The 24,923-nt window shown below is 47.4% G+C and overlaps 1 protein-coding gene across 4 annotated transcripts in view; it reads left to right on the forward strand.

Moving 5' to 3' along the window:
- The first annotated feature begins 558 nt into the window (after nt 1-558).
- Nucleotides 559-24,923, forward strand: part of UXS1 (UDP-glucuronate decarboxylase 1) — a 43,715-nt gene continuing 19,350 nt past the window's right edge. For 2 of the 4 annotated variants that reach the window (XR_827289.1, XM_010863003.1), the window contains exons 1-5: nt 559-888; nt 2,083-2,146; nt 3,118-3,161; nt 7,103-7,163; nt 20,068-20,248. Coding sequence is in view for 2 of the 4 variants with exons in the window: in XM_010863003.1 (XP_010861305.1) it covers nt 884-888; nt 2,083-2,146; nt 3,118-3,161; nt 7,103-7,163; nt 20,068-20,248 (355 nt within the window). In the remaining 2 variants the exon portion in view is untranslated. The other 2 variants (XM_010863004.1, XR_827288.1) reach the window with 2 other exon arrangements.

Raw genomic sequence — 24,923 nt, forward strand, 5'->3', positions numbered from 1 at the left:
GCAGCATTGGAACGGCCATATGGGGCCCACATCGGGATGTGGACAGAGTGGGAGCCACACCCTTCTCTGTGAAGGTTTCTCTGTGAAGTAACCCTCTGATTGGGAGCTTCAGTGGGTGTCACGGTCTCCTGTGTCGGTGGTCACCCCTGGTGAGATATTTATAACTGGTTCACAGTATTCAGGTGTCTGTCGTCCAGGAGGTAGCCCTGCAGGGGAAACTGATGTAGGGGAGATGAGTGAGGGCCAGCCACAGAGTCAGGCCACCTGTAGCTTCTCTGGGTCTCATTGACGTTTGATGGATGCGGTGGGACTGAGCCCTGGCATCTCTTTTATTCACATGGTTCTTTAATTTCTGTGACTGGCTCATCCCCAAAGGCTGGACATACTGTGTATCACAATGCCTGCCCCAGAACTTCCCTGGTGGTCCAGTGGTTGGGCCTTCACCTTCCAATGCAGGGGGTGTGGGTTTGAACCCTGGTCAGGGAGCTAGGATCCCAGATGTCTTGTGGCCAAAAAAACAAAACAAAACCAATATTATAACATTCAAATTTCAATAAAGACTTTAAAAATGGTCCAGATACCCCTTCTCCCCAAAAAAAGAACCTTAAAAAAAAAACACACGTGCACCATTGCACTCCAGATCCCAAAATGTTATTCTAAATTAGGAGATATATAGGATCATCTTCCCACTTAAGTTTAGTAGGGCTTATTATTTTAAAAGTGTGCATTTTACTGTCTTCGTAAGCTATAGTTTTCTTAGTGGACTTTAAGATATAGGTTAAAAATTAATGTTGTATTAGTTGGAGTCCTTGAATGTTGCAAACTTAAATATTGACTTTTCCTTTTTCTTTCTCTTACAGCTGTTTGGGGCAACTTGATTAACATGAGGTAATTGATTTTTAATAACTTGGCTGTTCTGTTTGGGCTGAAATGACACACCACTGTTACACACATACCTCGGCGGCACAGGCCGATTTGAGGACAGTGTAAAAGTGAACTGAGCTCCTTGCTGCTCACACACCTGTGTGCATCTCTCTCCTGGATGCTCCGGAGGACGCAGCTAGTGTTCAGGCTGCCCCAGGTCAGCCCAGACGAGAAGAGGGATCTCTGGGCAGCAGTGGTGGCTCCTTGGTGTTGTCCGCACCCGTCTTCCTGGCTCCTGAGATGTAAATGGCATTTCTGGGTGGTTAGAGTGAGTGCTGGGGTGCCTTTCCTAAGCCTATTAGGGAAACCGAGACTGCCCACCGCCCCAGGAGCAGACCAGTGGATGCTGAGACCACCTTCCATCACAGGGGAGGGAAGGCCCGAGGACCTTCCACTCTGGGTGGGCATCGTTTGTGCTGCTCAACAGAGAACGAGGGGCCCTTGTAAAAATCAAATCCTGTGTCAACTGTTGTTTTAAAATTAAAAAAAAAAAAAAAATCAGTCAAAGTAATAGACATTCACTGTAAAACCAGATTTGGTGCCATGAGTACTATTTCATATTTAAAGAACAGCCCTCTCCACTTCGTATTTCTTGTGTGACAGTCAAAGAACAGCAGTCACATTGTGGTGACAGCGGGGGCTGCAGGGCTGTGGGGAGGGTAGCTCTGCCCCACCCGCTCGGCATGCCCAGTGGGGTTTGCAGGGCGGGTGGGGCCGTGGGGACCGACTCCTCCCCCTTGGCGGATGTGTGTCTGCCAACAGAGGCCTCTGTGTGTGGCTGGAGGGCTGCTCAGGTCCCATTAAAGGAGCTCAGTCTTTTCAGTTGGAAAAATTCCACTTTGCCTTAAATCCCAGGACAGCCCAGCAGGAACTTGTGCTGCTGTAGACACACTTCCTGCCTCTGATTTAAAATCGCACGTTGGGCATCACAGGACAGTGAGGCGATCTTAGTTTAGCAGAAATACCCTGGAGGTGTTTGCGATCCCTGGAGACCCACCCCCAGCAGTTGTCTGGTCCCCTGGCCTCCCCTCGGGGTGGGGCTGGGCTGATTGCTTGGGAGGAGGTGATGGTCTGCACTGGTGTGCTGCATGTTGCGGTGGTTTGTTCAGAAGTAGACCTCGCGGTCACAGAGCCTTTCAGTCTATCTCAGTCTTGCAGTGTTCTACTCAACAGGTCCATCCAGGAGAACAGGGAGCTCAGAATTGAGAGCAGGATTGAAGAGGTGAGTCTCCTCTCTGTGTTTTGTTCCCACTGTCTGCTTCTCTCCACTTAGTTCCTTTGTCTATGCTGGTACCTTTATTGTGGCCACATCATGCCAGCCGTGATCCACTTGCTGTCTGTGAGGCTGTGGATGCACCTCTGTGTCAGCTTTGCCCATTTATAACGGTGCGACATGCTAAATTCTGTCCCACAGGCAAGATAGGTTCACGCTTTTATGTGACTTTTCAGGAGAGCCTTTCCAGGGTTCTGAAGAGAGAGGGCAGTGAGGATCTTTACCTGAATGGAGACAGGGGTCCGCCTCTGCTCACCTGAGCCAGTGTAGATGGAAACACAGCTGGACTCAGATGCCAGGACCCTGGGAGCTCACAGGGCAGTGGGGACACATGGGTCGGGGACGGGCCTCGACGAGAGCCGGGAAGTCTGGCCTGCTCCACAACTTCTGTTTAGAACAATTGCTTGTGTTTGAGTCCAGTGTCTGTGTAGACAGACTGTTGTAACACGGACTTGGTGAGGGGGTCGCTCACTGGGATTTGGAGCCACATGCTGGTCGTTCATGCAGTCCCAGCCCTGACGTGGGTGTGGTGGACCGTGTGCTGGGCTGACAGCAGGTGACACGCAGGCGGCTCCTGGCGGTTCTCGGTCTCACGTGAAGAGAGGCAGGGGTGGAGATTCACCTGCTTTTGTGGGCCTGCACCACCTCAAACGGTGCCCGTGTGGTCTGGAAGGAAGAAGATGAATTTCCTCAGAGTTCAGGCATCTCTGGAGTCAGAGATTCTAGCACGCAGTTCAGCATCTTGGTTCTGGAATTGTGACTTAGGGGCTCTGACTTAATTTCAAGCTGGAGGTAGATCGCAGAAGTAATTGGAAATCTGTTTTGTGTCACGTCCCATCCTCCTGGAACATCAGAGTGGGTGGAAGTACTGGAGGACTGTGTTTCTGCTTCAAAACTGATTCTGGTTATTTTTGTTTCAGATCATTGAACCACTAAGGGAGAAAATCAGAGATTTGGAAAAGAGGTATGTGTACCTGTTACTTGTGGTTTAATCTTTCTTGCCACCATTTGGTGCTGAAGTTATACTGCCTATAACATTTCAGTGGGTGGGATCCAGAAATTCTGCCTTTGACAGGACTGCCGTAGTTTGAGCAATTTTAATTGAAGCTTTAAAATAAATAGTTTAAGAAGAAACCCACCACAAGTTTTAGGTTGGCGGAAAGAGAACAAAATCTGCCCACCAGCGATCATTTTCGCATTAACTTTTTTGAAAAAAAAAGTGAATCATTTGGATAACTTTTCTAAGACAGTGGCTTTGCACACAGAATCTCCTGAAATATGAGAATCGCATGACTCCTTTCGGTACCACACGTATGACCGTCATCCTAAAGAATTTTCTGGTAACTTGTTCCTATCAAACAGGAGAGTCACCTGTAACTTGGGGCTGCTTCCCTGGTGACTCATCCTGAAGGGTTCTGTCCCTCAGGTAGTTGAGCCAGGCAGGTGGCATCTCACTGACCAGGTTACTGTTGGAGTCAGAAAGTCAGATGTGGATGAGACCTTGTGTTGGAAACTGATGGAGCTCTGTCTAGTTTCACGTTTCCTGACTTTGTGTTAGGAATGTTCACACAGCCATCCTGACCCTGGCAGCATAAGAACGTCCCTGAGGGGAACATGAACTCATTACGTAGGGGCACTGGGCCCACAAGAAGAAAGGATACACTTGAGAGGTCAGGGCCAGTTTACACAGGGAGACTCAGGGATCAGTGCTATCTCAGAAGCCTGGGTTGTGGACTCTATGGACCTTTTTTTCTTTCAAGAAAAGAGTCCTGACCCCCTGGGCCCTACTCCCTGAAATTATGGTGTAACTGAGCATGCAAACTGGGCTTTAGGGGTTTGCAAATTTCCCCGAGTCATTCTCATATGCAGGCAAGTTTTATTTCTTTTTTAAATTTTACTGAAGTATAGTTGATCCACAGTGTTGTGACTCTGCAGTCTTTCTGTCTTCTTGATCACACGCCCTAATAACTTGATTATGTGCTTGATTCCATCTCCTCATCTTTTAATATTCTTTGAATAGATAGCAGGTAATAAAGCTAATTAGGGCTTTTCTGGTAGCTCAAACGATAAAGAATCCATCTACAGTGCAGAAGACCTGGGTTCAATCCCTGGTCCATAAGATACCCTGGAAAAGGAAATGGCAACCCACTCCAGTATTCTTGCCTGAGAAATCGCATGGACAGAGGCGCCTGGTGGGCTACAGTCTGTGGGGTTGTAAAGAGTCAAACAAAGGCTGAGCAACTAACACTTTCACTTTCAATGCTAATTAAAATTCTAGGGACTTGCCTGGTGATCCAGTGGTTAAGACTCAGAGCTTCCGCTGCAGGAGGCATGGGTTTGATCCCTGGTTGAAGAACGGAGATCCTACATGCTGTGCAGCACAGGCAAAAAAATAAAACCTTTGATTTTAAAAAAAAAATTCTAAGTACTGAGGCTGTGCTAATAAACAGGAAGGTTCGAGTCTGAAATGGGGTAAGTAATGACTGCAGGATTGATTTGGGGGTGAGGGAAGGTCCATTTTTACTGAATTCACAACTCCTGTCTTCTCGCTGCTTCTCACTCAGAAATGTAGGCTCTGGTGGGCGGGCTCCCACGTCTGCCCTGTGGCCACTGTGTCCCCAGGACAGAGCGTGGCCTAGAATAGGTACTCAGGAGAAGGTGCTTGAATACACAGATACGTGGCTGAGCCAACACCTGAGCAGAGTTTTAAAGGGTCTCCAGGCTTAGAAGAAGCCCAAACCTTGCCCTTGCCCTGCCCTGCCAGCATGGGGCCCCGGGCCTAGCCATCTTGGTCACCCAGCTCTGTCACTGTGGCCTGGGCGGGCCATTGCTTAGCTCCTGGAGCTCTGTGCCCTGGGTCCTGAAAGCAAGAAATGAGGGCTGTGAGATCATTTTTTCAAAGTTGAGTAACACAATCACACATGTGGAGTCTGAAACTCAGTCGCTACACATGGAAGAGAAGCAAGGCACGAAACCCAGCTAGTGTCGTGTTTTGTAAACCAGAGGCGTAGCACACACTCTTTGAAGCAGTTTTCAAGTATATTTCCTGCAAAAAAATGTTTGCTGTTTCTGCCTGGGTTAAATTATTGTTGCTCAGTCGTGTCCAACTCTTTGTAACCCCCATGGACTGTAGCCCACCAGGCTTATCTGTCCATGGGATTCTCCGGGCAAGAATACTGGAGTGGGTTGCTGTTTCCTCCTCTAGGGGATCTTCCAAGCCCAGGGATTGAACCCACATCTGTCTCCCCTGCATTGGCAGGATTTGAAATTTGTTTACCACTGAGACACCAAGGAAGCCGCATGTATAGATAGCATATCTAATTTCATGTTAAGTTTTTACTCAGGTACTGTTCTAAGCTCTTCACTTGGATGAACGTCGATTTCAGTGTCCACGTTTGGGCCGACCCCCACCCCTGCCTTACCCTCTGTTCCTCCTGCCCCTTCTGCCCCAAGTGCAGCCCTGGTCTGCTCCCGGTGACACTGTCTATAAACCCTGCAGGGGATGAACCTCAGTGGGTGAGGGAAGGGAGGTGCCAGGAGGATCTGGAGAAGGCGCCGACAGGCAGGCCTGGGAAGTGGGCGGAGTCGGGTCAGCTGTGCCTGAAGCTGCTGGGAGCTCAGACTGGGACTTGAGCAAGGGGTGTGGGGTCCTCGGAGAAGGGGGCCGGACAGGTGTGAGGGTGCCCTGGCCAGTGCTGGACTTGGCTTTGCTGTCCTCCCCACCTCCACTGCATCAAGCACTTACCTGGCAGCCAGAGCTCAGGTGGCCAGTGGATTGCCCTTGGCTCCACGGAGCAGGAAGCCCCGTGTGCCTGGAGCACCTGGGGGGTCTTTCTCCAGGAGCGGGAGTGGGGGTCACAGAACTAACAGTGTGGAATTCTCATCCACCCCCTGGGCATCTCCCACTGGCCTGCCTGTGTTTGGTGTTTGCAAAGGGAACTGACGTCTTGAGAGTCTGGAAGTGCTTATGGGAGAATCATGTGCCCTGTCAGAAGCCTCCCGCCCCCCGCCATGCCCAACTCCCAGCCCCAGGGTCTGTCCGAGGACCTGTCCTGCTGTGTCCAATTCCACCAGCACAGGGAAGATGTGTTCCATATCTTGGGTGTGCTGGGGAGGTGGAGGGGATGGAGACTGGGCCCCCGCCCAGCGTCTCTCCAATTAAAATAATGACTCCAGAGCTGGTCTGTCCACGTTTCTTTAAAGTGCTTTTGTTTCTGACCGAGTCACTTTAAGGGGATATTTCCAATCTGCATGTATTGATTCTCATTTGATACTTTCTGTGCTCTTTGTGCTGTACAGGTCCTGGGATATCCGTATGGGTTGGGGGATCAGTGGTGCCTTCACGGGGGTGGGAGGCATTCAAAGATAAGACGAGACTCAAGACCGGATCATATGGACCCCAGGGGGTAGGAAGGACTGATTCCCAGTCACTTTGTCCCGGGGCCTCTGGGCAGGGGAGGCTGGAATCGTGAAGCTGCCCAGTCAGGGGATAGGCAGACAGAGTTGTGGTCAGCACCTTCCTCTCTTCCTCTCAGAGGCACAGTTGGCCGGGCTGCGTCTGTGACCCCACAAGCCAGCATCTCCCTCCCTGTCCTGGGCCCAGCATCTCAATGCCATGATCTCCGGTTTGTGTTTAGCTCTGGCTGCCAGTGGCTGGTTCATCCTTCAATTTTCCCCGCCCAGGGATAACATCTCTTGTTACACCTATTTGATCCTAGACAGGGAGCAGGTTCATCTTGAACTCAAATTAGTCAGTGAGAGCTTAGTTCCTACAACACTCATTTGGAAAGGAGAGGGGAGCAAACAGTAGCAGTTCTCACGTCCGCGTTTGTTTTGGGGCCAGGTGAAGAAAAGACTCAAATAGATGTTTGACTTTTTCTTTTATAATCTCTTTATGCTCCACAGCTTCACTCAGAAATACCCACCAGTAAAATTTTTATCAGAAAAGGACCGTAAAAGAATTTTGGTAAGTTTACACATCTGATTTATGTTTGTGATATCAAGGAATTTGCTTTTTAAATGGAAGTGTAATTTGCAACCCATGAAAGTTACTGGTACAGTGTATACAGTTCAGTGGTTTATGGTTTGTTTGCATCCTGATTTCAGAGAAGCCCCACACCCATCAGCAGTCATCTCCTAACCCACCCCCCTGTCCCCAAAGCTCCTAGCAAGCACGGGAATGACTTTCTGTCTCTTTGGATTTGCCTGTTTTGTGTATTTCAAATGTTGCAATATGTGGTCTTTTTCTTAAGCTGAATAATGTTTCCGGAGTTCATCCATACTGTAGACAGTCCAGGCTCCATTCCTCTTTCTGGCTGAATAGTATTCCATCGTGAGGCTGGGCCACGTTTTGGTTATCCAGTCATCATTTGATGGGCATTTAGGATTGTTTCTGCTTTAAGGTTACTGTGAACATAAGATAACAAGGCTCTGTGGACATAGCTTTCTTGTTCCTCTAGGCATATATACACCTGGGAAAGGATTTACCGGGTTGTGTGGTGACCCTGTGTTTAACTTTTTGAAGAAATGTGAAACGGCTCCCAGAACAGTGGTCTTAAAAAACCTTTTCTGGTTCACAGACCACCTTGCTGAATATGTCGGGGGCTTTCCCAGCTAGTGGTTGCCTTGTTAAACATGAACACGAATTCACCAGTGAAAGAACCCCATGTGGGTGTTGTGTAGGAAAGTGTGTTCCCAGAGACTGGCACCTTTGCCTTTTGAGCCAGTGCCAGCCGTGTTGAGATGTGATATGCCCTGAGGTGTATATTTCAGTAGTTCAAGCGTGTCCACAGTTGTGCAGCCATCACCGGCTTCGGAACATCTTGTCCCCAAAGACACCCCAAGCCCATGAGCAGTCACTCCCCGTTCCCCCAGCCCTGCCACCCCAAGGCAACCACTGGGTTACTTTCTGTCTGTGGACATTTGTCAACTCTGGGTGCTTATACAGGTGGAATAATGCACAATTTGGCCTTTTGTGACTGATTTCTTTCACTTAGTGTGTTTTTAAGATTTATTCATGTTGCAGTGGGCTTCCGAGGTGGCTCAGTTTTAAAGATTCCACCTGCCAATGCAGGAGACACAGGTTCAATCCCTGGGTTGATTGAAAAGATCCCTTGGAGAAGGAAACGCCAACCCACTCCAGTGTTCTTGTCTTGGAAATCCCATGGACAGAGGAGCGTGGTGGGCTACCGTCCATGGGGCTGCAAAGAGTCAGACACGACTGAGCACATGCAGACATTGCAGTATTTATCTGTACTTCATACCTTTTTATTACAAGTAATATTTCATTGTATGGATAGACCACACTTTATCCATTTATCCTACGAGTCACATGGCAGCTCTGTTTAACCTTTGGAGGAACTGCCAGACCTTTTTGTGAAGTGACTGCACCGTTTCACATCCTATTACAGACTTCAGTGTGTGCGGCGTCCGATCTTTCCTTGTCCCTGCCAGCATTTGTCATTATATGTCTCTGTTGGTAGCCCTCCTCGTCATGTCACGTGGTGTCTAATTGTGTGTCTGTTTCACATAATGTCTCTTCATTTATTTATATTGGCTCTCTGTGCAGCGCGCGAGATCTTAGTTCCCCACCCAGGAATCAAACCGGGGCCCCTTGCATTGGGAGCGCAGTCTTCACCACCACACCACCAGGGACATCCCTCTCATTGTGGTTTTGATTTGAGTTTCTTGGTGGCTTATGATGTTGAGCATCTTTTAATGGGCCTGTTGGCCATTTCTTTTATTTCCATGGAGAAATGTCTTTTCAGACCCTTAGCCCATTTTAAAATTGGGTTCTCTTTCTTTTCATTTTTGTGTTATAAGAGTTCTTTATCTAGATACAAGTTTCTTATCAGATACACGATATACAGTTATCTTTTTTTACCATTCTGTTTGTTGTCTTTTGTTGATGGTATTCTTCGAAGTTCTAAAGATTTAAATATTGATGAAGTTTATTTTTTCTTGTGTTCCTTGTGCTTTGATGTCACATTGAAGCAGACATAGTCTAATCCAAGGTCACTGATTTGCCTGTTTTTTCCTAAGAGTTTTATAGGTTTAGTTCTTACATTTAGGTATTTTGTGTTCATTTCTATATGTGGATTTAGATAAGGGTCTCCCATCCTTTTGCATCTGGACTGCCCAGTGGTCCAGTGCCCGTCAAATTGTCTTGCCACCCTTATAAAAAATGAACTGTCCATAAACCCAAATGTTTATTTCTGAACTCTCAGTTCTGTCCATTCTGATGTCTGTCTTTGTGCCAGGACCACACTGTTTTGATTACTGTTGCTTTGTAGTAAGTTTTAAAATTGGGAGTTGTGAGTTCTTCAACTTTGTTCTTCTTTTTCAAGATAGTTTTGACTGTTCTGGACCCCTCCTTGTGAATTCTAAGATCAGCCTGTCATTTTCCACAAAGAAGCTGGCTGAGATTCTGATAGAGGTGAATTGAATCTGTAGGTCAGTTTGGGGCATATAGCCATATTAATGGTATTCCAGTTCTTGAACATGGGGTGTCTTTATATTTATTCAGGTCTTCATTACTTTCTTTTAATTTTTTCTTTTGTAGTTTTTCAGAATATAAGTTTTGTACTTCCTTCAATGAATTTATTCTAAAGTGTCTTATCCTTTTTGATGCTAGTATAAATTGAATTGTCAGTTTCATTTTTATATTGTGTATTCTCTTGTTGCTTTCCTGGTGGCTCAGTGGTGAAAAATCCACCTGTCATGCAGGGGACGTGGATTCCATTCCTGGGTTGGAAAGATCCCATGGAAAAGGAAATGGCAATTCACTCCAGTATTTTTGCATGGAAAAGCCCATGGACAGAGGAGCCTGGTGGGCTACACTCCATTGGTTTACAAAGAGTTGGACACAACTTAATGAGTAAAGAAACCAAAAAAGAAATTCTCTTGGTGAATAGAAACACAATTAATTTTTGTGTTTTCTTAATGTCTTGCAGCCATGCTGAATTCACTGATGAGTCTAATAGTTTTAAGTGGATTCCTTAGTATTTTCATGCAGGTCATGTTACCTGTAAATACGGGTGGCTTAGCTTCCGCCTTTTCAATACAGATGCGTTGTATTTCACTTTCTTGCCTAATTGTCCTTGCTGGAATCTCTAACACTTGATGCTGAATAGAAGTGAGAGGAGCAAACCTCCTTGTCTTGTTCCTGATCTCAGGGGAGAGGTTTTAGCCTTTCACCATTGAATATGGTGTTACCTGTGGGTTTTCAGAGGTGCCTTTATCAGACTAAGAAATTTCCCTTCTCTTCCTAGTTTATTTGTTTTGCAATCCATCTTGCATACCCAGGATAATTACCATGTATAATCTTTTTTCATATCTTGCTGGATTTGATTTGCTAGTATTTTGAGAATTCTTATGTCTATGTTTATAAGAGCTATTGGTCTGTAACTTTCTTGTGATGTCTCTTCCTAGTTTTTGTCTCAGAGGTGTAATGGCCTTGTATGATAAGTGGGGTAGTGTTTCTTCCTCTTCTACTTTTTGGGAAGACTTTGTGTAGATTTGATGTTAAATTGACCTTTGAACAACATGGGTTTGAGCCGCTGGATTTGATTTGCTAGTATTTTGAGAATTCTTATGTCTATGTTTATAAGAGCTATTGGTCTGTAACTTTCTTGTGATGTCTCTTCCTAGTTTTTGTCTCAGAGGTGTAATGGCCTTGTATGATAAGTGGGGTAGTGTTTCTTCCTCTTCTACTTTTTGGGAAGACTTTGTGTAGATTTGATGTTAAATTGACCTTTGAACAACATGGGTTTGAGCCGCTGGATTTGATTTGCTAGTATTTTGAGAATTCTTATGTCTATGTTTATAAGAGCTATTGGTCTGTAACTTTCTTGTGATGTCTCTTCCTAGTTTTTGTCTCAGAGGTGTAATGGCCTTGTATGATAAGTGGGGTAGTGTTTCTTCCTCTTCTACTTTTTGGGAAGACTTTGTGTAGATTTGATGTTAAATTGACCTTTGAACAACATGGGTTTGAGCCGCACTGGTGGATTTTTTTTTCAGTAGATACACACTATAGTACTTGACTTACTAGATGGCTCAGGGATAAAGAATCTGCCAGGATTGCAGGAGATGTGGGTTTGATTCCTGAGTGAGGAAGATCCCTTGGAGAAGGAAATGGGCAACCCACTTCAGTATTCTTGCCTGGAAACCCCATGGACAGAAGAGCCTGGTGGGCTACAGTCCATGGGGTTGCAAAAGAGTTGGACACAACTTAGTGACTAAACAACAAATACAAGCCTGTAGCCCACCAGACTCCTCTGTCCTTGGGATTTTCCAAGCAAGAATACTGGAGTGGGCTGCCATTTCCTTCTACAGGCTGCAGTCTACAGGCTACTGTCTATGGGGTCACAGAGTTGGACTTGACTTAGTGACTGAACAATAACAGTACTTACTACACGGTCCGTGGTTAACTGAATCTGCAGATGTGGAACCACAGATGTGGGCGGCCCACTGTAAAGTTACCTTGGATTTTCCAGTATGTGGTAGTTTGGCACCCCTGAATGTTGAGTTGTTTGAGGGTCAACTGTGATTCTTCTTTAAATGTTTGGTGAAGTTCACCAGAGAAGCCATCTGCACTTGGGCGTAATTCAGTCTCTTGTTATAAATCTGTGCAGTTTCCTGTTTCTTCTTGAGTGAGTTTTGGTAGTTTCTGTCTTTCTAGGAATTCTCCACTTTGGCTGCATACCCTAAGTTTGGGCCGTACTGTTTCTTCTTTGTCATTCATGTCAGAGTATTTTCTAATTTACCTTATAATTTACTGTTTGATCCATTAACCTAAACACTTGGGGATTTCTCAGATTTGTTACTGAAGTCTAATTTCATTCCCTTATACTCAGAGAACATGCTTTGTATGATTTGAATCCCTTTAAATTTATTGAGGCTTGTTTAGTGGCCTAGAATATGGTCTGTCCTGGAGAATATTTCCTATTCTCTTAACAACTTATTGACCAGAGATGTATTAATATGTCTTTTGTTACCCAAATGGTATTGATCTGAGATATATCAATATTCACTTATATAACAAATTACTGGATACTGGATGCTTGGGGCTGGTGCACTGGGACGACCCAGAGGGAGGGTATGGGGAGGGAGGGAGGAGGGTTCAGGATGGGGAACACAGGTATACTTGTGGCGGATTCATTTCGATATTTGGCAAAACTAATACAATATTGTAAAGTTTAAAAATAAAATAAGCAGGGTGACAATAAAAAAAATAAAAATAAAAAAAAAACAAATTATTGACACAGGTGTTGGTTTCTACAAAGATCCCCTGGTCAGTAATGTGTTAGAAGAACTGTGTATTATACTGCGGTTGAATGGAGTGTTGCAGAGGCATCTGGCAGGTCCAGTGGGCTTGTGCTTTTTGAGTGTTTATTTCCTTTATTTCTGCTGCGTAGTTCTGTGCAGTGTTGAGAATGAGTTATTGATGTTTCTGGTTATTGTAGAAGTCTCTGTTTCTCTCTTCAGTTCTTTCAGCTCTGCTTTACATATTTTGTATCTCTGCCGTTAGGTGTGTGAATGTTTATACCTGTTGTATTCACTTGATAGATTGACTCTTTTGTCCTTACACAATGCCCCCTCTTTGTCTGTGAACATTTTTTGTTTTAACTCTATTTGTCTGGTAGCATTACAGCCACTCCCTCTTTCTTATTGCTATTTCTGTGATACTGCATCTTACGTTCAGTGTCTTATACCTTTGAGTCTACAGTGACCCCTTTAGACCATGTGTGCCGCTGCCGCTGCTGCTCAGTTGCTAGTTGTATCCAACTCTTTGTGACCTCGTGGACCGTAGTCTGCCAGGCTCCTCTGTCCATGGCATTTCCCAGGCAAGAGTACTGGCATGGGTTGCCATTTCTTTATAGAATGTTAATCTTTTTATCACCAAGTCCACTTTGCCTTTTTTGTTCCTATGGATTTGAATTAACTTTGGTGTCATTTCTTTACCGCAAACAACTTTGCTCTCACCTACCTTCTTTGTTTTATTGTTGTCAAATATGTTTCTATATTTTATAAGGATAAGTAGCACAGTTTTTTAAGGATAATACATTTTTATAGGGATACATAATACAATTATATACATACTGTTTTCAACTGGCTTTTTCTTTTTTGTTGTAGTGCTAAAACATAACATAACATTTTTATTTTAACCAGTAGGTGTTTAGTTCTTTGGCTTTAAGTGTGTCCACAATGCTGTGCTAAGTAGTTTGGTCTTTAAATTGAAAGGATTTCAGAAGAGAAGAAAAAAGTACGATTATATTGCCTTTTATAGTTAGTTACTTAATTACTTTGTTCTCCCCCTGCCTTCTAGAATCATTTGCCTTCAGCCTGAAGAATTTAGTGTTTCTTGTATGGCCGGTCTGCTAGCAATGAATGTTTCTTATCTTATTTTTGTTTTTTATCTCTAGAAGTTATCTTTGGTGTTTGTAATTCTTGGCTGCAGTTTCTCTCTACTGCTTCCTCTGTCATTTGTTATGAAACGTCAGCAGTGAGTCACGGGGTTCCCTGTGCTTCAGGCGTCATTTTCTTTTCCTCCTGTTCGGTTTCCTGTGGCTGCAGTAACAATTCCACCGACTCTGTAACTTACACCAGCAGATGCTCCCAGTTCTGGAAGCTGGATGTCTACACCCGCGTTGTTGGCAGGGCTGTCCTCTCTGATGGTTCTGGGGGGGATCGTTCCAGGCCTTTCTCTCCACTGTACTTTGGCCAGGAGTCCCTGAGCCCCCTGCTCTATGGGGCTTCACCCCAGTCTCTGCCTCCACTGTCACATGTTGCTCTCCCTGTGTCTCATGCTGGACTTGTGGTCCACCCTACTCCATAGTGACCTCACTGTAACTGATCACACCCGCAGTGACCCTGTTTCCAAATGACGTCACGTTCTGAGGCTCACAGGACATACACTTTGCTGGACAGTATTCAGCCCCACGCAGCTGCTTTCAGAGTTCACCTTTGTCTCTGGTTGTCATCATTTTTAACGTGACATGTCTGCCTGTGACGTGTCTACCCATGTTTACATTTTCCTGCTTGGAGCTCGTAGAGCTTCTTGAATGTGTGGATTACCATGTTGCATCAGTTTCGGGGAGTTTCAGCTTTCTTTCCTTGGTATTTTCCCATTACCTGCATGTTGGGGTGGTCATCAGCACCTCATGTTTGTTAGAAGCTCTGCTCATGTTCCCTTACAAGTTCTCTCTGTTCTGCATGTTGCCTAAACCCCCTCTGGTCTGGCTTCACATTTGCACGTTCGTTCTTCTGCTGGATCCACATTGTTGACTCTGGTGCCTTCTCCTCTTTGGTTACTGCACTTGATGACAGAATCTCCATCTGTTTCTGTCTTACAGCTTTCTTCTCTTTAGTCTCTCTCCACTTCTTCAGCTGGCTTCCTCCAGTGCTTTGCGTATACTTGCGGTGGCTACTTCGGCAACCACTGAATCTGACGTTTGGGTCCCACGGGCGGGTGTGTCGCCTGGTTGCTGTCCTATGCTGATTCCCACACAGCTGTTTCTTTGTGCATCTTGACTTTTTTGGTAGAAAACTGGCCACTTTGGGTGGGCCCTGCGGCAGCTGTGGATCCTGTTCACCCCTCCCCACCAGGCCTGTTGTATTTTGGTTTGTTGGTGTGTTTGTGTCTGTTCAGTGGCCTGGCTGGTCTATGTTGCTGACATGTTTCCCCTGGAGTGTAAGAGTGGTGGCTGCAGCTTCAGGCGTGGACACGGTCACCCTGGAAGGTGGTCCCAGCACAGTCTTTGCACGTTTCTTTCCCTGATGGCCCTGTTGAGCCATTCCCCTTGTGTGGGGTCACAGCAACTGTTAGGCTCCTATAACTGGCCTGTGCTGTGGTCTGTCTTTTCATCAGGACCTAATAAATTGTCCCTTGGTCCTACCCAGTTAAATTCTCGCCCCTTTGCAGAGGGCGCTTTGAGCCAAGCTGTGGAGGTTTGTCCTGACCCTGGGGGCTCCAGGGTCTCTCCCGGGTCTGCCTGCTGAACCAGCTGTCCTCGTGGGGCACCAGCCCCTCTTCGCTGCTCTCCATCCCAGTCCCCCTTACTCTCGAACTTTTCCCCCTTTATTCCAAATAAAGTCAGCTCCTTAAAGGAGAGCTTTGTTCTCTTTTTGAATTGACTCCTTCTGTCCCCAGGGAGCAGTCTCTGAGCCACCTGACAGGAAACCTCTGGAGCTGGAGGAGGGGGTGGGGCAGGAGGAGTAGCCTCTGATCTTCTTGCCTCGCCCCTAGGCCACATGGGGGCTGAGCAGGGGTGACCAGGGTCCCACAGTCACACCCTTTCATGGGGATGGGGAGGAGCTTCTGCTCTAAGGCGCAGGTGGGAGCTGGGTGGGGAAAGGGGGCACTTGACCGCCAGGCTCAGGGGTCAGGAGTCCAGACCAAAGGGGACCAGAAATGAGAAATGCTGGGGGCAGGGTTTGCCCTCCCCGGTGAGATGCCAAATCCTGTCACTGGGAGCCCCTGTTTTTGGCCATTCCTGAGAATCTCACCTTCTCACCTGCTTTGAACTGGTGGAGGTAGGGATTGAGGGTGGGGGTGGACGGTGAGGCAGTGAGCGGGCTGGGGCTCCTATGTCCAGACTGAACTTCCATGGATTTTCTTGGATAAGGGTTTCTTCATCTCCCATTACCTTAGGACAAAATCCAAAGACTTAAATATTGGGTTCTATGTGGAGCGTCTGATTGACCTGTGACCTTGATGTATGAAAGGTTAGGATGCCGGGGGGTCTATTCATAGCCAACATCTCTGTTGAGGAACCATGCGTCCTGGACACCAGAGTTGACACTTGTGACTCGGAGTTAAACTGCTTCCCCCACACAACCTCCCTTTTCTTTTAGAAGTTACAGAAGGTCCCTGCCTGTTCGAGTGGCTCCTTAAATCTCACCGCGAGCAGACTCTGAAGCCTGTGTACACTTGTGTTCTGGGTATTTTCTGTCAAAAACGTGCAAGCCTTTAGGTACAGATCAGGAGAGACATCAGTGAAGAGGGCTTCCCAGGTAGTGTTAGTGGTAAAGAATCCACCTGCCAATTCAGGTTAGACATAAGAGATATTCGATCTAAGACAGTAAGAGGGTCCAGTCCCTGGGTGAGGGCCTGGCAACCCACTCCAGTATTCGTGCCTGGAGAATCCCATGAACAGAGGAGCCTGGCAGGTTACAGTCCATGGGGTCTCAAAGAGTCAGACATAACAGAAGTGACTTAGCCATACACATCAGTGAAAAGCTGATTTTCCTAATCTTCCTGTTACCACCCGTCAGAGTGATCAGAAAATCTGACACTCTGTGCTGATATATGAACCCTGCATAGCCTCTCGAGGGTTCTTGTCACTGCCAGTGGGGGGTGGTTTTCCTGTCAACGCTGAACCCTGTGGAATTAATTTCACTTTCTGTACAATTACAGTCAATAGGCTTAGTGTTTTTCACTCTTTACCACCTCATTGGTTAAGCCACATTTCAGAGTCATTTGGTACCTAAGGCTGGCATATGGCTGCTAAAACTTAAAGCCTTCTCAGTAATTGTTGAAGCCTCAGCACAAAGAAGAGATTTGCTCCAACAGACTTTTTTTTTCTTTTTGCTGATGAACTGTGAGGCATAAGTTTGGGTGCTGACCTGAGCTGGACCCTGCTGGCTCCCACAGGAGCATGTGGGACTGAGATCACGGACCACAGGGGCAAGCGGAGCTGTGCAGGGCCTGATCCGTTCCATGGGCGAGGCCTGAGAAAGCTGTCTGAGTGCCAAGCTTCTGCCCATTCTGTTTCCATTTAAAATGCTTGCCTGAGGGGATGAAGCTGAGTAGAAGAAACATTTTATAAACACCCAGTTATGTTACATGGTGGCACTAGTGGTAAAGAATCTGCCTGCCAGTTTAGGAGATGTAAGAGACGTGGGTTTAGTCCCTGAGTTGGGAAGATCCCCTGGAGAACGAAATGGCAACCCACTCCAGTATTCTTGCCTGGAGAATCCCATGGACAGAGGAGCATGGCAGGCTACAGTCCATGAGATCACAAAGTGTCAGACATGACTGAAGCAACCTAGCATGCACACATGTAGCTGTGTTACGTAAACCTAAATACTTTAGATAGAAAGGAACTATTCCAGAAAAAATCTTTAATCTATTTTAAGACAGGCTAAGGTACTTCCTTCCCCAGGGGATCTTCCTGATCCAGGGACTGAACCCACATCTCCTGCTTTGGCAGGTGTTTTTTTTTTTTGTTTTTTGTTTTTTTTTTTTACCACTCCTGAAGCCATGAAATTAAAATCACTTGCTGCTTGGAAGAAAAACTATGACCAACCTAGACAGCATATTAAAAAGCATAGATATTACCAACAAAGGTCCGTCTAGTCAAAGCTATCATTTTTCCATTAATCATGAATGTATGTTGGACCATAAAGAAAGCTGGACCATAAAGAAAGCCGAGCACTGAAGAATTGATTGTTTTGACCTGTGGTGTTGGAGAAGACTCTTGAGAGTCCCTTGGACAGTAAGGAGGTCAAACTAGTCAGTCCTAAAGGAAATCAGTCCTGAATATTCATTGGAAGGACTGAAGCTGAAGCTCCAATACTTTGGCTACCTAATGTGAAGAACTGACTCACTGGAAAAGATGCTGGGAAAGATTGAAGGCAGGAGGAGGAGGGGACAACAAAGTATGAGATGGTTGGATGGCATCACCGACTCGATGGACGTGAGTTTGAGCAGGCCCCGAGAGTTGGTGATGGGCAGGGTTGCTGGCCTGCTGCAGTCCATGGGGTCGCAAAGAGTCAGACCGGACTGAGCAACTGAACTGTAACCGTATTCTTGCCTGGGAAATCCCATGCACAAAGGAGTCCGGTGGGCTACAGTCCATGTGGTTGCAAAGAGTCGGACATGACTTAGCAACTACAGAGTAACAGGTGCTTCACGCAGTTTTTCGTCGCCACTGAGGCTAGTGAAATGTTGGCGGCTGTCCTGTATGACTTAATACCCTGCTTTTCTGCTGGCTCCCGGGTCTCACCCAGTTATTTAGGTGCAGAGATAAAGTTGGCATGCTATGGGACATTTTATTTTTGGAAGTGTTTGCATATCAATATAGAGTTACATTAAGAGGGGTTAAATTTCTTCTGAAAAGATGTAATTTTACTGATGTAGAAACTGTGGGAAAATGCGATTAAACAAAGGTAAGACACAGTGAAATCTCACCCTGAGGCAAGCACTAGGGGTGAGCCAGATTGGAGGTTAGTTATTTTTCCAAAAAACTATTCTTTCAAATCACTGTCCAGGTGTATAGATGAAAATGTAGGAGCACGGAAGATAAAACGCACCCCAGACAAGTGGACAGGTGGTAGACAGACTGTGGAATCAGGAGGACAGGCTGATGTGTCTTTCTCAGGGATCCAGGGATCCTGGCCCAAAACTCCAGCCCCCAGATGTCGGTTCTCATCCCTGAAGCAAAGGGGAGTAGAATAACAGGGTTCCCGACAGAGAACAGATGCAGCTGATGGGAGACTGAGGGGCATCAGGGCTTCTTGGTTGTGCGTGTTCTAAACCTTCGTGTTTGTATTTTCATCTGAGCACACCCTCCGATGGTGGACAGGTGTGTTGTCCCCCGCGCCCCGGCCCGTGCCGCAGTCAGCCTGCTCCCCTGCTCCCCAGGCAACTTTGCTCACACCTGGGTTAAACACTGGAAAGACGCATCAGGCTTTCTATGAACAGAGGGCTTCATGCAGAGTAAATGTTTTACAACCATAGACCTAGAGGTCATGGTGCTTTCTCCTTAGGTGAAAAGAGTGCATGTTTTCTTTACTGTTAATTCTTTCACTTTGGAACAGGAGGGTGACAGGAATGTGAGTTTTGAAGGAGAAGGTGAGATGGGTCGCCAGGATGAGTAGAGAATGTATTTTCCATCGGTTTATTATTTTTGCTCCTACCCTCCATAAACAAGATGCACTTTATCTAGCCCCCTCTGCGTAGATTATCTGGATCAAGTCTTTTTATTAGTTAAAATTTTTTCAGTCATAATTGCCTTTTCACATTTGCTGGGTGTCTGTTTTAGAAGCACATTCCTGGTGATCTCTGGCCTCTGGTGGTCGTTCAAAGCTGCCCCACTTCTGCTCGGCCGGGTCTCTGACCGTGCACAGCTGAACAGTGCCGTTACTCACGCAGGGCCTTGATCTGCACACAGTGTCTGCTGCTGCTTATTTTGTTCTTAGGAACAGCTTGAAAGGTCATAGCTTTTTATGAGGTTTCTGAGTCCAGTTTAAACATGACATCCTTCTTTTTGGTAGTTTACCAAATAGATGCATGTTCTGGTACTTTTTACAAAAGTGATTCTAAAAGATTTAGAATCCCATCAGTGATGCTCAGCGTCCCACCCATATAGAACAAGGATCTTTTAGTAATGTAAGGTTCGCCGTCGAAGAGTGCACTATGAACTCATAACTGCTACTTGCCATATCACTTCCTGGTGGCAGTTTGGATTTCCAGGCTGCCTAGACGTATACAGGTCCAACTCCCTGCTCTAGAGTCAGAGGACCCGCACATACCTGCCTGCACATACCCTCCCCTGCCCACACATACACCCCCTTGCTCTCACACACCCTCCCCTGCCTGCACACACCCTCCCCACCTGCACATACACCTCCTTGCTCTCACACACCTTCCCTTGCCTGCACACACACCCCCTTGCCCTCACACACCCTCCCCTGCCCGCATACACAACCCCTTCCCCACACACACCTTCCCCTACCCACACACAACCTTCCCTGCCCCTACACACCTCCCCTGCCCGCACACACCTCCCCTGTTCAGTAGGGGCTGCACTGGTACACATCCCTGGTACAGAGTGATTACCGTGCTCTCCCCTGCTGTCCCCACACAGGTAACCGGGGGCGCAGGCTTTGTGGGTTCCCATCTCACAGACAAACTCATGATGGACGGTCACGAAGTGACTGTGGTGGACAACTTCTTCACCGGCAGGAAGAGGAACGTGGAGCACTGGATCGGCCACGAGAACTTTGAGCTGATCAACCACGACGTGGTGGAGCCACTGTACATCGAAGGTGAGCGAGGGCTGCTGTGCTGGTTGGTGTCTGGTGGGTGTGTGGGCTCGATGGGGCCCCCGGATGGGTGGCTGACTCGGTCATGTTGAGTCCCTGTCTGGTTTTGGAAACAGTCTCACCACATCTCGGGCACTACCCTGGCGTCTGTGGTGGAGACTGGATTGGGGAACGGTCTAGATTCACTGTTACGTGGCTGTCGATCTGATATTTACAGCAGGGCAGGAATGTTCTCCTGTTTTAACAAGCATTTTGTGGGACTGTGTTGGTCTGTTTGTCTCCCGGGCTGGCATGCTGTGTGGGTTTTAACAGGGTCCCAATGGTACCACTTGATCTTCATCTCCCCAGCAGAGCTCTACCAGCTTCTTCTCGGCACACATCGTATATTTTCAAAGTGTGACCACTGTGGTTTATTCTGATTTCCTATTTCCAGTGGGAAAGTAGCTGTTGTCTGGACTCAGGAGTGGGTGGTCCGTGTGGTGGAGGAGCTTATAACTAGGTTGGCTCGGGTCTGGGCGGGCACAGTGGCCTCAGGGTCCCCTTGTGGTGATGAATTATGAAATGGTCAGACAGGAAGCCTTATTGTCACAGGGGTTGTGACAGAGGCCTCTGCATTGTCGGGGTTAGAGGATTGGGAAAGAAAGTTGTTGCTTTGGAACAAATTGTAATCACGGAAATAACTTAATAGATTGTCTATGGCTTTAAAAGAATTCTGGATTTTACCCACCACAGTGGTTAAGTTTCTGATGTTGAATCTACCCTGCAGACTAGCTCTGGAAGCAGTAAAGTGAATTATTCTCCCCCTACCCCACCCCACAACCCATTCAGGACATGGGAAGTTTCTAAGAAGCCAGGGCCAGTAGAGGGTGTGTGTGGTTTGTGGGATGGATGCCAGGCCATCGGGATGGTGGTCGCTGAGCTGTGGCCTGGAACGGCACTTTGGACACAGGCAGGTGTCTGTCCCAGGAGACGGCCCTAGGGACAGGACAGCAGGCGGTGACCAAGCTCTCAGAGCTGATCAGATGCTCCTGAAGGGAGGGGGAGCCCCTTGGAAGATGAGCTGGAAGAGGAAGGAGCTATCTTCATGGGTGGGTGGACTTCAGGTTTCTGATCTGACCAATTGGGAGCCTGGAGTAGTCCCTCCTGTCCTTACAGCTGGGTGATGAGCAGACTGATGGCCGGCAGCCATCTCTGCTCCTGCAGGGGACAGAAGGCCCAGGGCACACTGCCCCCTGGGATCCTGACATGGTGCTGGGCACACCTGGTGTGCCTGACTGGGCGGAAGTGAGTGGGAGCTGCCCAGGGGCTGGGACAGTGTGGATGGGTTGTAAGTCCCAGCTCAGCTCTGGGGGTCGGGGGCCCTTGTGTTAAGTTTCCCCTCCAGGAGCCCCATGAGGGGTTCTCAGTGACAGGTTTCCAGCAAGGGGCAAGAGGGTGGGGGGAACGAACCCTCCTAAAAATCCACACAGAGCACCCAGTTCTCCCCTGAAGGCTCCTCAGGGGCGACCTCCCCCCACAGCCTGACCAGCATGGAGGGATGCCCCCAGCCTAGGCTCACAACAAGGAGACCCCATCCTGGGACCCCCTCTCCCCTCACTTCACTCCCCCCTCCCCTCAAGGAGACTCCGAGGACAACAGGTGCACCAGAGGAATCCCAGGGCCCCAGGTAAGGAAGAGTCTCTAGGGAAACCCAGGGACAACCAGGGAGACCACACCGAGGTCCCAGGGGGTCAGCTCTGACCTCGAGGGCTACAGGGCAGCGAGCGCAGCTTGTGTCCAGCCTGTTCATCCCCACTGTGCCTGGTGTATGGTGCGCGTCCACAGTACGGACTCGGTCTGAAGAGGCAAAGCCAACATCAGACCTGGAGCAGACGTAGCAGGGACATGGAGTTACCAGAATGACTGTTTAAATACCTCTGATCCATGTGCAGAGGACACGGGTGGGTAAAGTGGAGTCTGCAGAGATGGGAGGGTCACGGGGGCTGAGAGATAGAATGTGGTGGTCAAGGGTTAAGAGTCTGGCTTTCTATGCAGCGGACACAGGTTTGAGCCCTGATCTGGGGAGCTCCCACATGCTGCAGAGCAACTAAGTCCGAGCAGCCACAAAGACCAGAAATAATTAACTAACTAAAAGGCCAGAAATAATAAAAAATAAACAAAATTTTAAAAGTTACATAAAAGAGAATCTTAATTATTTCTCTCCTTTCAAAAGATGATTCTTTCCTAGTGATAAAACTAATACACAGATGCTACAGAAAATTTGGAAAAGTATAAAAAAGAAAATAGAAAATTAATCCTCATATCCAAAAATGCTCTCTCTGTTCTTGTTAATATCTAATAATTTCTTTAAATGTGATCTTTTTAGATTAAATGTATGGTTAATAGGCAATATAAATTATATGGTTCAATTTTTTTTTTTTTTTAATTAAAAAGAAATGCCTTAAAAAGTCTTCCTCTTGCCTCTGTCTGCCACCTCACTCTAGAAGACTGCTCTTAACATTCGCTCATCTGCAGTTCCCTTCTGTGACCCAGTTAACACAAGCAGGTATTCATGATTCTTCCCCACGGTAGAGAAAGTAGCATTTTTTTGTGTTGCTCTGAATTTTTTCCCCCTTGCTTTTTGTATCCTGATGATCGTTCTGTATCATTCATGCAGTGCTACTTCATTATTATTTTATCATTATTTTCTTTTTTGGCACTTAGTCGTGTTCTTTTGTGCGGCTGCACCAGGTCTTTTTACAGAGACACATCTCCCCCACTCCGTGCTGTTAGCATCTCCCCATGGCGTGAACATAGCGCAGCTTCGTTACCCCATGCTGCTGGGGGCGGGACTTGTGTGCTGCACCTGGCCGTCCAGGAAGTGGACGTGGCTTGGGAAGTGCCCAGATGGATGTGAGGTCACTGCTGTCGTCACCCTGGGTTGTGTCTGAGCTCCTGATGTGTGTAGCCTGTGACTCCCCAGAGCTTCCCTGAGAGCTTGTCCCCCCGCTTCATGGGCATCGTGTCTGCAGAGAAGGAAACAGGCAGAGAGGCCCTCGTGTTTGGGGAGCTGGGTCCTGGCCCTGACGGTGCCCTGGGAGGACATCCAGGAGCCCGGAGCCACGGGCAGCCTGACCACTGCCAGTAGCGACCCCGAGGTGCACTGCCATGTCCCGGGCACTGTTGTCACCTCTCTGTGGTGGACACGGTTAGTTCTCTGAACACGTGTCGGGTGAGCTGTTAGCCCTGGGTGCTGGGCCCTTTCTGTTAGTGCCTTGTACCAGGCAGAGGAATCCAAGGGGAGACCTGGGTGGGGGGAGTTGTCAACACCTGACCCTACCCCCCCACCCCGCAACCCTGCCAGGTGCTGGTAAGAGGTGGGACTGAAAATGGCATTTGCTGAGAGCTTGGGGCCCGTGTTTCTGTGGGCATTTGAAGAGTGCCCCTCAGATTGGAATGTTTCTGTAGAATTATATTCAGTAATTTAAAATTTTTCCCACTTACAGTGATGGTGCAAGTGTAAGCATCGAACGCAGAGGCTGTGGGGCTGAGACCCTCCATGTAACATGGAATTCCTCCAGGGAAGCCAGCACGTTGGCTTGTTATCGTGGGGGTCGGGCAGGCATGCCAGCTGGTGGCTGATGCGGTGCTGGGCCAGACCTGAAGCAGGCAGCCTCCCCTTGGCATTAAGTCAGTATTATTTGATATGAAGTCAAGGCACAATCCCAATCTTAATTTTCCGTGCCAAGAGAAATTTGGTCTTTACACTTTGAAAAGTTCTGTGTCTTTAAGCCCTGTTTTCCATCACAGATGCTGGTGTCGGGGAGCAGTGGTCAGGCTGTGTGTGCCGTGTGGCCACGAGTGGCCGTGACACAGCAGAGGTTTGACACAGGTCACGTGGGAACTTGGTTAAAAAAACACGGTATAAAGAAAAATACTGCAGGAAGATGTAAATATTCCGCCTGTTTCTCTGTGGATTTCCCCTTTGGTAGGAGATAGCTCTTTGTTTTTTTTTTTTTTTGTATGGATTCTGAGCAGTAATTTTGAATTATCTCACGAGCTGTTAGTTTTGAGCGCTTTTTCTTTCTGTATCTATGTCTCACGTGTGCAGAATTCATTCATTTGGGGTTAGACTGCCTGGGTTTTCAGAATTCACAGGAGGGCCAGTGCACTGTGGCCACCCCACCCTGGGCCCGTCTTCCTCCCAGCATAAAAATAACATGCCCACAGCCTGCCAAGAACACTACTTTGAACCTATTTAAGGAAATTATGTGAGAAAGGAGAACTCGAGAACTTACTGTTTTAATCACTCTTTAACTTGAGCTCTTTCGGGCTCATTTCTCAAGGCTCTTGTTTTCCCAGTTGCGGTTCCAGCATGCAGCCTTGTTCTCGGGACGGGGTGGCAGGAGAGTCGCTTGGTGGCCGGCAGCCAGCATGGACAGATCGCCACGCCGGTCACCCTCCCCCAGCTTAGCGGTTTGAACATCATGCTTGTTTTGGGTGCAGTGTGTCATGCAGTGGGCAGGCTCTGAGCACTTTTTCCTGGGTAGTGAGAGTTCACCTTGGTTATTAATGCCTTGTGGTATCTGCCTAGCACCTCTCATGACTGATTTTTTATGCTTGTTCTGAAGTTTCCCCCGCTGTCCTGCCCGTAATTCTTCCGGGAGACTGTCAGTGACTGGGAGGCCACTGGGGCCTT

Source organism: Bison bison, unplaced genomic scaffold (assembly GCF_000754665.1).
Source record: "Bison bison bison isolate TAMUID 2011002044 unplaced genomic scaffold, Bison_UMD1.0 scf7180017864486, whole genome shotgun sequence".
In the NCBI taxonomy this organism is placed as follows: domain Eukaryota; kingdom Metazoa; phylum Chordata; class Mammalia; order Artiodactyla; family Bovidae; genus Bison; species Bison bison.